Below are 12,714 nucleotides of genomic sequence, written 5' to 3'. Positions count from 1 at the left end.
TGGCTTCTAGAAGCAGTAGTTCATCCTCCGTATATTCAGCTTCAAAAAGATAAGGTTGCGAATCCTCATTTGCCCAAAAATAGTCATCTTCTTTTGTTTGTTACCAAGTGTGCCATGATTAGAAGACACACTCGCCTTTGTTTTCAGAAGTAGGACACACACTTGCTGCCAGAAGTCGGAAGTGTGTTGCTATGGAAACAGAAATAAATGCGCCGGGAAAGGAAATTGATTAAATGACCAAAATAGGGTAAATATTGTACATATTACATATTGTTATGAAGGTGTCTGTTACTACATTATATATATATGTATATATATATATATATATATGTATACCCTGTTTCCATATGAGTTGGGAAATTGTGTTAGATGTAAATATAAACGGAATACAATGATTTGCAAATTATTTTCAACCCATATTCAATTGAATGCACTACAAAGACAAGATATTTGATGTTCAAACTCATAAACTTTATTTTATTTTTTTGCAAGTAATAGTTAACTTACAATTTCATGGCTGCAACACGTGCCAAAGTAGTTGGGAAAGGGCATGTTCACCACTGTGTTACATCACCTTTTCTTTTAACAACACTCAATAAACAACTGGGAACTGAGGAAACTAATTGTAGAAGCTTTGAAAGTGGAATTATTTCCCATTCTTGTTTTATGTTGAGCTTCAGTCGTTCAACAGTCCGGGGTCTCCGCTGTCGTATTTTAACCTTCATAATGCGCCACACATTTTCGATGGGGGACAGGTCTGGACTGCAGGCGGGCCAGGAAAGTACCTGCACTCTTTTTTTTTACGAAGCCACGCTGTTGTAACACATGCTGAATGTGGCTTGGCATTGTCTTGCTGAAATATTACCCAAAAATGTCAAATAAACGTCACAATCTGACATTGATTAAATGTCGTCAAAAAAAAAATGTTGTTTCAACTTTGTAGAATATTAGTTGGGATATGACCAAATTCCAATGGTCAAATCAAAGTCAGAGCCCAACATTGATTAAACGTCGTCAAAAAGCTGTTGATCCAACGTTATGTTTGAGGACCTAATTCAACAAGTTCTCAACATTGTTTTAACGTTTTGTGCCCGCTGGGTATAGGCTCTAGAAAAATGATGTATGGATGGTTAGTTTAATCATATCAGTCATCTGATGATGTTTTGTGGGATAAAAGCCCATACTTGCCAACCCTCCCGGATTTTACGGGAGACTCCCGAAATTCAGCGCCTCTCCCGAAAACCTCCCGGGACGAATTTTCTCCCGAAAATCTCCCGAAATTCAGGCGGAGCTGGAGGCCACGCCCCCTCCAGCTCCATGCGGACCTGAGTCCGCTTTCCCACAATATAAAGAACGTCTACAGTAAAGCAGTCCGTCTGCCGTAAACAGCAATGTTGTGACACTCTTAAACAGGACAATACTGCCATCTAGTGCATTTGATGAAAGCACTTTTGTGCGTGCCACACAGCAATGCATCATCAGAGAGGGTGTTCAGCGTGGTTAGAAAGATAGTGACAGAGAATAGAACAAGGATGGACAATTCAACCCTTAACTCAACAATGAGTAGATGAGTGTTATGTGTGTGTATATGTGTAAATAAATGAACACTGAAATTCAAGTATTTCTTTTATTTATATATATATATATGTATATATATATATATATATATATATATATATATATATATATATATATATATATATATATATATATAGCTAGAATTCACTGAAAGTCAATTATTTCTTATATATATATATATATATATATATATCCATCCATCCATCCATCCATCCATTTACTACCGCTTATTCCCTTCAGGGTCGCGGGGATATATATATATATATATATATATATATATATATATATATATATATATATATATATATATATATATATATATATATATATATATATATATATATATATATATATATATGAAATACTTGACTTGGTGAATTCTAGCTGTAAATATACTCCTCCCCTCTTAACCACGCCCCAACCACGCCCCCCGCACCCACCCCCCGAAATTGGAGGTCTCAAGGTTGGCAAGTATGTAAAAGCCAGATCCTGTTTTTCAAAATGGGTTCTGACTGGAGATAGGAGGAATAAAGATTTTCACAGTCAAACTTGATTTGGCACATTTTGCCAAGACGTTTTTTTTCTGTATCCTACATATAAGCTAGCAAGAGCGCAGCTAATTAGGAACCCCACAGATCTCGTCAGTGACTTTTTCCACCTCAAAGAAAAAGGCTCAAACACCCCAAAAAACAAACGGGGCAGGGTCAGTTGAGTGGGGTCCTCGGATGGTATCGGTTCTGGCGGGGCGCCGACAAGACGATCAAATGTGACTTACGAGGAAGTAAACGTAGCTAGAATTGACTTGTCGACAGTTCTAAGCAGAGGTGTGGACTCGAGTCACATGACTTGGACTCGAGTCAGACTCGAGTCATGAATTTGATGACTTTAGACTCGACTTGACAAAATGTAAAAAGACTTGCAACTCGACTTAGACTTTAACATCAATGACTTGTGACTTCCCTTGGACTTGAGCCTTTTGAATTGACATGACTTGCTACTTTCCCCAAAACCCAAAGATGAAAAAGTTATTCGGGAGCGCTCCGTATTTTTCATTGTGTACTTGTCTATCAGCGTTGCGTGTGTCAGCTGGTGTGGTCTCAGTACAACAGCCAATCAAATTAGATCTACTTTGTTTTCATCACACAGCATTCATCCAATCAAATTGCAGGACAACCAACGAAGAAGACATGTCCAAACCACACGCCAGTGAACAAAAAATGATACCTAAAATAATTTTGTTTGGGTATAAAAATTACGAGGTGGTCAACACAAAACGGTTTGCAGTATGCAACACATGCGGTTGGAAAATTACTGATGGAGAGGCAACAACTTCCAACTTCGTCCAGCATTTGAAGTTGCACAAAGAACGGTAAGTTTTGAATGTAAGATAACGTTTATTGGCTAAGTAACGTGACTTTTATTTGCTGTGTAGTTAAATCAGAGAGGCTGTAAACTCACTGCTAATGTTATAACGTTATTGCAAACACGGGAATCTGTTGCAGTTCACTACCTTATTCATACTTTTTGTTCAGTGATTTTTTTTAAGCAGGGTTACGTTAGTCAATATATCACACGTAACGTTAGACGGCGGTCAGCAGCACCGCGTATTTTAGCCACCTAAAAAAAGACAAAAATAGTAAAATAAAGGTCAGTTAAAATGTATACTATATTATGAATATGTGTACCGTTTTAGCTAGCTTTCTGACATACTGTTGGTTGTTTACCTCAGTGGTCCTCAACCACCGGGCCGCGGCCCGGTACTGGTCCGTGGATCGATTGGTATCGGGCCGCACAAGAAATAAATTTTTTTCTTTTCTTTTTTTTAATTAAATCAACATAAAAAACACAAGATACACTTACAAGTAGTGCACCAACCCAAAACAGCTCTCTCCCCCCTTTTGGTCTGGGCATTGAACATGAAGACTCTTCCTTCACTGTTCCGAGTGGCCATGAGAGTCTTGGCAGTGCCTGCCTCCAGTGCTCCAGTGGAGAGAGTTTTCAGCCATGGTGGCATCATACTACGCCCCCATCGTGCACAAATGACTGACAGACTCTTGGCTAATTTGGTCTTTTGCAAATGCAATGCAGCATAGGGCCCTGACATATAAAAAGTACAACTTTTTTGTTATGTTCACGTATATGTCATGTTTTTTCAATGTTAACACTTTTGTACAAATAAGTACATTTGCACTTTATTTTTCAATGTGTTTGTTCTGTAAAGGAATGAGTTAATGTTTAAAATGACTGGTTAATAGTGCTATTATAAAGTGCAATGTCAGCACAATTTTCTTTCCTGCAATTTAAAATGCACTTGTTTTAATAAATAAATACAGCGTTTGAAAAGCATACACAATCTGTGTTAATATATTAGTCTGTGGTTAAAAGGACTTGAAAGGACTCGAAACTCAAAATGCAGGACTTAGGACTTGACTTGAGACTTTCCAGTCTTGACTTTGGACTTGACTCGGGGCTTGCCTGTCTTGACTCGGGACTTGACTCGGACTTGAGGGCAAAGACTTGAGACTTACTTGTGACTTGCAAAACAATGACTTGGTCCCACCTCTGGTTCTAAGACACCGCTATTGTAGATATTCTTATCAATATTTTTGTTGTGTTGCTGGAACTGGATTGAATGATTGATAAACAATAAAAAAAAAACTGTACACATCACACACTTCTGCCATTTTGGTGTATACTTTATTGCGATGGTAAATAGTTGCATGAATTGAAATAAACATCATTGGATTGAAAGTTTAAGCACACTGAGGAGTGCAGCGACAGGCCAGGTGGGCCTCAGCGGTTTCCCTCAGGTCGATGCTCTTCTCGAAGATGCTGCCCAGACCCTCAGAAATACTCAGGCGGGATTCTGTAAAAGTACACCGGTGGTCAGCTGTGAGGAGGCACCGGGGAATGAACCTTCTTGTGGACTCACCAGTGGGCAGGCAGTGGTAGCCAACAGAGAGGTTGGTGGTTCTCAGCGGCATGCATCCAGGCAGACAGCGCAGCACGGGCTCAACCGAAAAACATTTGGACTCCTGGCCGTGGACTATCGCTTGCTTCTCTAGCTTCACAGACTCCAGTTTCATGTAGCACTCTGGAAGAGGTTCAGAAACAGCTGTAACTGATATAGTTCATGAGCAAGTCGAAGAAAGTGGGCTTTACCTGTGGTTTCCCGGCAGCTCTTGGCAGGCAGGACCCAGGAATGAGCGAAGCTGACTGCGTTCTTGGTCACCCGTCCAGATGGTGTGCGATATTCTTGCTTGCTCTCCCCATCGGCTCTTCCGCAGATTCCACTGGTCTTTCCCCTCATCCAGTCCACAACTTTAACCTGGAGGAATGCATAGTGTAGCGTTAGCGGCGTCACGGTTAGGTTTTCACCTTGTGCTGAATACCTTCACACTTTCGACGTCAAAGTAGACTTCCTGAAGACCGTGTTTGGGAGCATGGAGAGCGATGCCCTTGTTCCTCTGTTTGATCTGAATCTTGGCTGAAATACAGTCCCAAATCAAAATATCCATGACGTGTTCACTTGCGGTACTCATGAGTCCAGAATGAAAAACAAACCTGTGGGATGCTCGTACGGCAGATTACTGAGAGGGACTTCGACGCCATTGATCTTCACCATGGCAACGCCGGCCTTCTGATACATTTCAACTTCACTGTTGAAAAACACATCTATGAAGGATGTGTACTTCCTGGAATGGTGTGTGAGTACATTCTTACATATCAGCAATCTTCACGTTGACAAAGTATTGTTCGTGTGTTTGGTCTCTCTTCAGCAAAATAAGGAATTTATGTTCTTCTGAGGCATCCTGAGCCAAAACCTGCTGGCAAGAGTGCGGCATCTCGACCGTGAACGTCCTGTTGTTGAATGTGGTCACTTTGTCTTTGACCAGCTTGCACTCCGCTTGACAGGGTAGGAAAGAAAGTCCTCATTGTGTTGTCATTCAGGGTCAGCCTAACCTGAACTTTTTGCCTGGATGTTTAAAAACTGTAGACTTGGAGTCACTAACTGGCAGACTACGGTCTGAGTCTATACAGACCTGCACATATAGTCAAGAAATTAGGGTGCTTTTATTTTGACAGGCTATTATAGACTTTACGGTACTGGTTGTGATTGAAACAGGAAATCCGCTAACCAATTGCATGCGAGTTAACCATCCCACGTGACTATCCAAACTAGTCTACATTTGTTTGTACTGAAGCCCCTGAAATAAAATGTCTTTGATTGTATTTGTACATATTTTTTGTCACTTCCACTCCATTGACTAGAACCTAAAACATGTTTTTACCTGCGTGTGCCTTGGTAACCATGTAGGAGATGGTGTCCACCCAGTTGTTCTTGTATGCCTGCAGCTCTGAGGCAGTGTCTCCGAATGGCAACGAAATAGGGAGAAAGATGTCTTGTTTGTAGATGGTTCTCTGTAGAAGGGAAGTCAGGGTATGGAATCTGAGTGAGACATTGTGTGAGTGCCCTTAAAGATCAGAAAAAAACCCTCTTTACCGTTGGTGTCTTCAGGGTGACATTCAAGTTTTGCTCTGAAGAAACAGCCACTGTCAGTTTGATCTCGTTACGAGGATTCTTGGCCTTTGCCAGGCCAATTCCAGACTTCTGAGCGATTCTAAACATGTACTCGGACAACCTGGGTGTCATAAAACAAATGTCATTCAGATTACCAAGCGTAAGGATAAAATAAATGCACATCTGATCATGACATTACCTCCTTGCGTAGGACTTCATGTAGCTCGGAAGTTTGTCCCAGGTCACCTTCAAGCGGAAGGCTGGCTCTTGTGCCACAACACCAGTTTCAGCTGTGATCTCAGTCATATATTGTTTACAGTCAATGCCCCATGCAATCTTGGCCTAAGGACGTTCCGGTCAAAATTAGTTCCCCTATAGCTCAATGTTGAGAGACAATATTTAAAAGTTGCACTGTTACTACCATCAGCTTGTGGTCGCTCAGCATCACGCCATCGGCACAGATCCTCCAGTTGTTCTTCTCAGCCAGGTTGGCTAAAATTACCTGCAGTCTGGAAGTGGCCTTGTCAAAGTAAGCTGAAATCTGGTATCCTTGTACCTTTTGGTCTGCTCTCACAGCTCGGATCAGAATGGTCACGGATGGGTTGACAGCATTAGCAAGATACTTAGCCTATAACCCATGAAATGTGTAAAGATGAGTTGTTTTTTTTAAAGTGTTTTTCCCAATTGTACACAAAATACTTGTTGTGGTAGACTCACATTCTTGTAGATGGTCTCAAAGCTTTGGGCACTGCTGTGACTACCGGTTTGAGCTACAGACGGTGCATGCTGCAAAAAGGATAAACATAGTTGACCCAAAGTACTTGACATGGTGCCTCTATTATGTGAAAGAGGAAATACCTTGTGGATGTGGTTCTTGGTGAACTTCATCTCATAGAGTTTTTGCTATAATGGAACAATAAGAATGTTAAACGGGTCACATACTTGATGTCGCACGCTTGAGTAGTTTATGCTTCACCCTTGAGCGGGAGCTGTCGCTGGAACTGACAGAGCTGGACTTGGAGCTGGAGCTAGATCTGGAATACACATGACTGCGGGAAGAACTGCTGGAGGAGCTACTGGAGGACTTGCTCGAATGGCTGCTCGAGGAACTTCTCTTGGATTTCTTGTTGAGGGGGGCAACAGCGTCAACCATCTTGCTCTTTCTGCGAGAGGAGCTCGAAGATGAGGAAGAAGAGCTTGAGGAACGTTTCGAACTGGAGCTGGAGCTGACAGAACGAGAGCTTTTCGAGCTGGATGAGCTGCTGTTTGAACCAGGAATCAGGATTTTCTTCAGTTTCATCAAAACCTTCTTGTCCTCGAGAATTTCCTCCTCTTGATTCATGTCAATGACTTTGATTATCTTTTCTGCTGCTTTTTCTCCAACCTGTATCTCAATTTCTATTTTCTCAACGGCAGGTCCAGCTGCTGTAGCCGAAGAACAAAATAGACACATTGCTTTTTCAGTAACCAAAGGACAATTGATCTCAGTAAATTGATCATAGATTGTGAATACTTCATTTCACTTACCTGGTCGAACCTCAAGCAAAGCTGCATGTTTGCCGATGACAGCGTAGAGTGGAACGTCTCGGATGAAGGCAGCACTGCGGGAGTTAATCTCTGTACATGCCTTGATTCCAAAGGTTTCGCTCTCTCCACAGAACTTCTTCTCAACGATCCGGATTAACTTGTTCATTTTGCTTGGTACATCCCCAAAGATGATCTCAGATGATACAGACTGTAACGCCAGCATAGAGGAAAGGTTGTTACTTTGCAGAAAGGTAATTAACACGCTGGACAAGCTTACTTCGCTTTTAGTGAGAGTTGAGGCCATTCTGGAAGAGCTTTTCCTTGACACTGGGGATGTAAGCTCAACTGGAATCAAAGGTGTTATCTTTGCGGCGGCAAGATCTTCCACATTTCTCGCAACAGCATAGGTATCAACACTGTTGGATACAACAAAAAATAGAACGTCAGTCGTAGCAAACCTCAAAATGGATGTCATTTGAATGTGCCAAAGAATGTACATACAGTACAGATGCAATCTTATTGATGCCTTGAACAGGCAGGAACTCCAACTTGAAGTTGCCCTTAATCATGTCCATTCTTGCTTCGATCCTTGCTGGGACAATTGTGTTGACTCTGGCTCTTGAGACCACGGCAGCCTGGATCAGCGCAGTATTCACACCCATCACTGCGTAGGTATGCATGGAAACACTGCAAGACGCAGAAATGAGACATTTGTGTCATGCATGTCTGTTATAGCTGTTATTTCAAATCAATCGATTTACCTCGGAATGAATGCAGCCTTCATGCTGATGTCAGATTTGAGGAGCTGGGAAGCATGGAATTTGTCAGGAAGTGGTGGTGTCACTGTGGCTTGGACTATGGATAGGGGAGACAGTTTTTGGTGAACCAAAGTCAATACATGTATCACATCAGTGCTTTTTAAGCAGAAATCCAGCTCACGTTCAATGGCTGCTGTAATCACAGAAGCAGTGTAGAAACTAAGCTCCATAGGCAGACCGACAGTGGTGGGCAGGATGCGGCGAACCTCAGCAAGCAGCAGTGGCTGAGCCAGGTTCAGTTTAATACCAGACAGAACCCCATCCAAAGCCTTCTTTCCGTAAGCCTGGACTGCTGGTCCATTGGCAAACTATTGACATAGCATGAGACATGACCAAAATGGAGTCGCCACATGACATCAGTCGTGGAAAACACATACCTCTACAATGTAATCAACCATGGCTTTGTCGATATTGGCAAAGGCGATCTCCTGTCCGAACAATTTCATGTACGCTGAGGCGAGGGGCTGGCTGGAAGGTTGGGCTCTCCACTCAGAGAGCTAAAATGATGTTTTTGAAAAAACAAACATGTTTTTCTTTGTTTGTTTTAAGTGCAACTAAAAAGAGGTCCGACCAACTTACAGCTTTGAGAACTCTTTTCATCTTGGTGATCCTTTCTGCATCGGCAGGCACATCCTGGATTTTCAGAAGGGCTTCCTGGATTCCCTCAGTTCTCACTCCGACCTGATAGGGTAAAAGGAATTTCACTTTGCAGTGTTTTTGACTCAAAGGACATGAGTCTTGCAAAAACACTACTAGACATAACCGTACCTCAATGACATCAGCATAAACTCCTGCCATGTAGCTGCGAGCCTTGGCCACGATTGTTCTTGGGAAAAGAGTTGCAGCATCGTTCACGTAGAAGGCACTAGCGGCAGCCCCGACCATCCAAGGACCTGCAGGGTACAAAATAGGAGCAGTCAAGCCACTTCAGTTAAAAAGCATGTTGCTATAAATTCTTGCCCTCACTGTAATAGCCATCAATGAGGAGAGCTCGGCTGAAGCGGTAGCTCAGTCTGTCCAGTTTGGGGCTGAGGATCTTCACAGCAACATTACACGCTGCAGCACTGCAAGCACAACAATAGAAATAAAATGAACGCTGACCTTTGATAATCACAAATAGACAGTTTTAGTTTTTAGGCACTCACACAGACACAAAATCAGGAGAGGTGTTCCTCGTCATTGCCTTCATGTAAGAGTAGACCAAGCTGGAAACCTGAAGATTTTTTTCTTTCAAGATTGCATCGGCAAGGGTTGTCACCAGACCCTGGGGCAGTTTGGTCTCAAACAGCACAATGGCAGCAACCATACGAAGCTCCGGGTGAAGGGCTCTATCCATGAACAGTTGAATGGCGATTTCCTGGATCTAATTCACACACGTGTGGTATGAGTAGACCTAAACATCTTAAATATTGATAGAAACAAGAACATAACGTTTCACCATTTTGGGCTCTCTCTTGGCAATGTTCCTCAGAGCCAGAACCCCCTCGATGTGAACTTGCAGTGGCAGGTTAGCAGCAGTACCACCAAAGCTAGGCAGGATCTTCAAGATTGGCTTTAGACTACTAGGATGTCCAGCGTTACCCAGAACTTTGAGAGCCACAATGATTTCGTTACGGTCTCCCTTGGCAACAGCTTGGACCAGCATATCGTGAATGGGCTGTGGAGGTGAATAGTAACATGACATTGTCGCTGATGTTAGAGTTACGGTTTAAACATACCCTGATGAGGTCAGCTGGGCAAGTTGGGTTTTCCATGCAGTATTTAGCAACCAGAGTTCCGTAGCCAAGTGCAACACTCTCTTTCAGAAGTAGGTGTTCCTGGATCTTTTGCTCCTGCATCAGATCCTGGTGAAATCATAGAAATCGGTGTCACAACTCCAGATTTAGTTTTTTTACTGTTACCCTAGATGGTTTGAAATATTGACTTGCCCGTAGTAGCCTGATGGCCTCCAAGTCTGCAGTCGCCTTGTGTACGGACGTCATTGCCAGCTGGCCTGCTTCAGGGAGGGTAAGCTCACCAGCAAGGAATTGTTCCTTGAGGAACTTTATTGCAACATGAGAGCCAATGGCAGAGATAGATTGTAAAATCCAGTATCTGTAAGAGAGAAGTATCATCTGTCAATCAGTATTGCGTCAATTTTGGCTGTATTTAAAAGAAAAAGGGAAGACTACCTATGATCTGGACGGGTTTTGAACTGTGACCAGATGGCCTTGATAGTCTCATATCTGGCCACACGCAAAAGCTGGATGATCTCAATGTACTTCAGAGGTGCGTCTTCATGGGCTTTGGCCACATTATTGGACACCAGGTGGTTCAGGACCTCCACAATCTGTCAAACAGAATTTGAAGTGTGACTAGAGTAGGAAGATTAAAAACTTTTCATTTGAGGCCTAAAATGTACTAAAGTACCTGAGTTTCGGCATTGCTGATCCTTAGAAGCTGGATAGGTGTCTGGAGCAGCTCGCTGCCAAACTCGTACTTCAGGGATCCACGGTGGAGGTATTCAGCTCTGACAGGCTCCACAGGAGCATTTGTCATCTCCAGGAAGGTCAACCGTTGCCTGTGAATCGACATGCACTGTTGAACAAAGTCCTTATTGTGAAACATACTTTTCGTCTCAGCAACATACTTAGCCTCCATCTGGGCAGCACCATTCAGGATGTTGATAGGAGAGAACTGTGTGAGCTGTGTGGAGGACGCCTCCAAGATCAGAGCACCTGTGGCTGATGGTTTCATGACGTAGTCAAAGGCAACTGTTCCCTTCAGACTTTTTCCTCGCTACACAAAAACAAAACACATGCTTTGAACACTTTAGGGAGTGGATGACACTCGCTTGAATTGCACTTACCGCCTGACACTCAACACATCTCTCTGCGTAAGCCAAGCCGATATCCTTGATGATTCTCTCCTGGCAGTGGTCCAGGTCCTTAGTCTTGGTCACAAGGATGCGGTCTGCCTTTGTGTCCTCACTGATCACATAGTGGGTCTTGCACACACCCTTTATGCCAGCCTAGTTGAACCAAACGTAAGTCAAATGATGAATGAGAACTGAGGTAGCCTAGTTGTATTACGAGTAGTTGGTACCTCTTGAAGCTCGTAGACGTTCACCGTCTTCTTGATGTTCATCTGGAAGATGTTGATGAGTCCCCTGACGATATTCAGTACAGAAGCAGAGACGCCCGCCGGTGCGTACACTTTGCCTACAACGCCGTTAGCGTACTCAAACTTGATTGGCGTCAACAGCTGAGCTTGCAGGGCTGAGGTGAGCTTCGCGGCCGGGGTGAAAGCGTCTTTGGGCCAGATGCCGCTGTACTCAAAGAGTTCAGGTTCTACGAGCTAAAAAACAGTAAAGCGACAAGCAGTGTCAGGATTTAGTGTCCATGTGAAAATGTGTTTCTGATTGCGGAACGCCATCTCGACCTTCAGCATCAAGGTGTCGGCAGCCAATGCACTGATCAGAACTTTGCTCCTGATTTTCAAGCCAGCCCGAGCCAGGCCCTCCTCGGGAAGTCCACCCACCAGAAATGCTTCATACTTGTATGTGTAGGTCTTTCCCACAGCAAATTCTGGAGCTGCATTATTATGGGTGAAAAGACTGTGATGGATTTTGAACAAAAAACGTTTTTCCTATATATATTTTTGGGATGACACAATGGAAAAACTTACCAAACTTAGCCGGGGAGCCAACTGAATGAACCATGAAAATAAGAAGAGTAAGTTTAGGTTCATGACAGAACATCTACTCTTAATGTGTTTGTCCTATCATCAAAGAGCAATTTCCATTCAAGTCTCAACTTTGAAATGAAAATGACAAGAAGACATACCCGCAAGGGCCACAGCCAAGGCTAGCACGAGCACCCTCATGGCAATGGATGTGACTGATGGCCGTCAGACGCTTCCTTTTAAAGACCTTAGTCAGCTGACCGTGTGCCCAGAAAGGTGTATCATTAACCAGACATCAATCTGGCGGTGGTGTTATCTTGCCCTGGCCACAAAAAGGCAAATAAAAGATGGCCCAGATGAAAGAAGTCATCTCAACCTGACTCTTGACTGTGGAAGCACCAAAGAAGTCTATGCTTTCTTCTGCATCCATTTTCTATAGGAAAGCTGGAGCCTATCCTAGCTGACTTCTAATACTTGACTGGTCTCCAGACGCACACTTTTTGCTAAATAAAAGCGATATTTCTAAAATTTTGATGACGTACATTTGCGACTTGTAAGGGTTTCCATTAAAGGCTGTTTTGCGTATTTCTCGTAAAATCTCCACTT

At 43.0% G+C, this 12,714-nt stretch overlaps 1 protein-coding gene across 5 annotated transcripts; it reads right to left on the bottom strand.

The window, feature by feature from the left end:
* Nucleotides 1–4,331: 4,331 nt before the first annotated feature.
* On the bottom strand, nt 4,332–12,309 carry vtg2 (vitellogenin 2). Of its 5 annotated transcripts, none has more exons than XM_072914606.1 (33): nt 12,258–12,309; nt 11,866–12,017; nt 11,530–11,781; nt 11,294–11,455; nt 11,075–11,223; nt 10,855–11,005; nt 10,617–10,774; nt 10,374–10,539; nt 10,164–10,289; nt 9,884–10,102; nt 9,591–9,808; nt 9,412–9,509; nt 9,214–9,338; nt 9,025–9,126; nt 8,823–8,942; nt 8,567–8,753; nt 8,389–8,482; nt 8,129–8,314; nt 7,890–8,043; nt 7,628–7,820; nt 7,146–7,525; nt 6,959–7,003; nt 6,818–6,886; nt 6,522–6,728; nt 6,300–6,442; nt 6,083–6,221; nt 5,871–6,000; nt 5,302–5,485; nt 5,143–5,237; nt 4,971–5,065; nt 4,741–4,906; nt 4,511–4,672; nt 4,332–4,444 (listed from the first exon to the last, which is right to left on the bottom strand). In XM_072914606.1, exons 1-33 carry the CDS (start codon nt 12,307–12,309, stop codon nt 4,332–4,334), a joined length of 4,992 nt encoding a protein of 1,663 aa, XP_072770707.1. The 5 variants fall into 5 exon arrangements, with proteins under 5 accessions (XP_072770707.1, XP_061832119.2, XP_061832122.2 ...); XM_061976135.2 differs by having other exon boundaries at nt 7,077–7,525; nt 7,628–7,835; nt 7,905–8,043; XM_061976138.2 differs by having other exon boundaries at nt 7,242–7,525; nt 7,628–7,866; nt 7,954–8,043.
* Between the last annotated feature and the right edge of the window lie 405 nt (nt 12,310–12,714).

Source organism: Nerophis lumbriciformis, linkage group LG14, assembly GCF_033978685.3.
Source record: "Nerophis lumbriciformis linkage group LG14, RoL_Nlum_v2.1, whole genome shotgun sequence".
Taxonomy (NCBI): domain Eukaryota; kingdom Metazoa; phylum Chordata; class Actinopteri; order Syngnathiformes; family Syngnathidae; genus Nerophis; species Nerophis lumbriciformis.
Note: the sequence above shows the minus strand (reverse complement) of the source record. Positions and strands in the feature narration are given on the sequence as shown.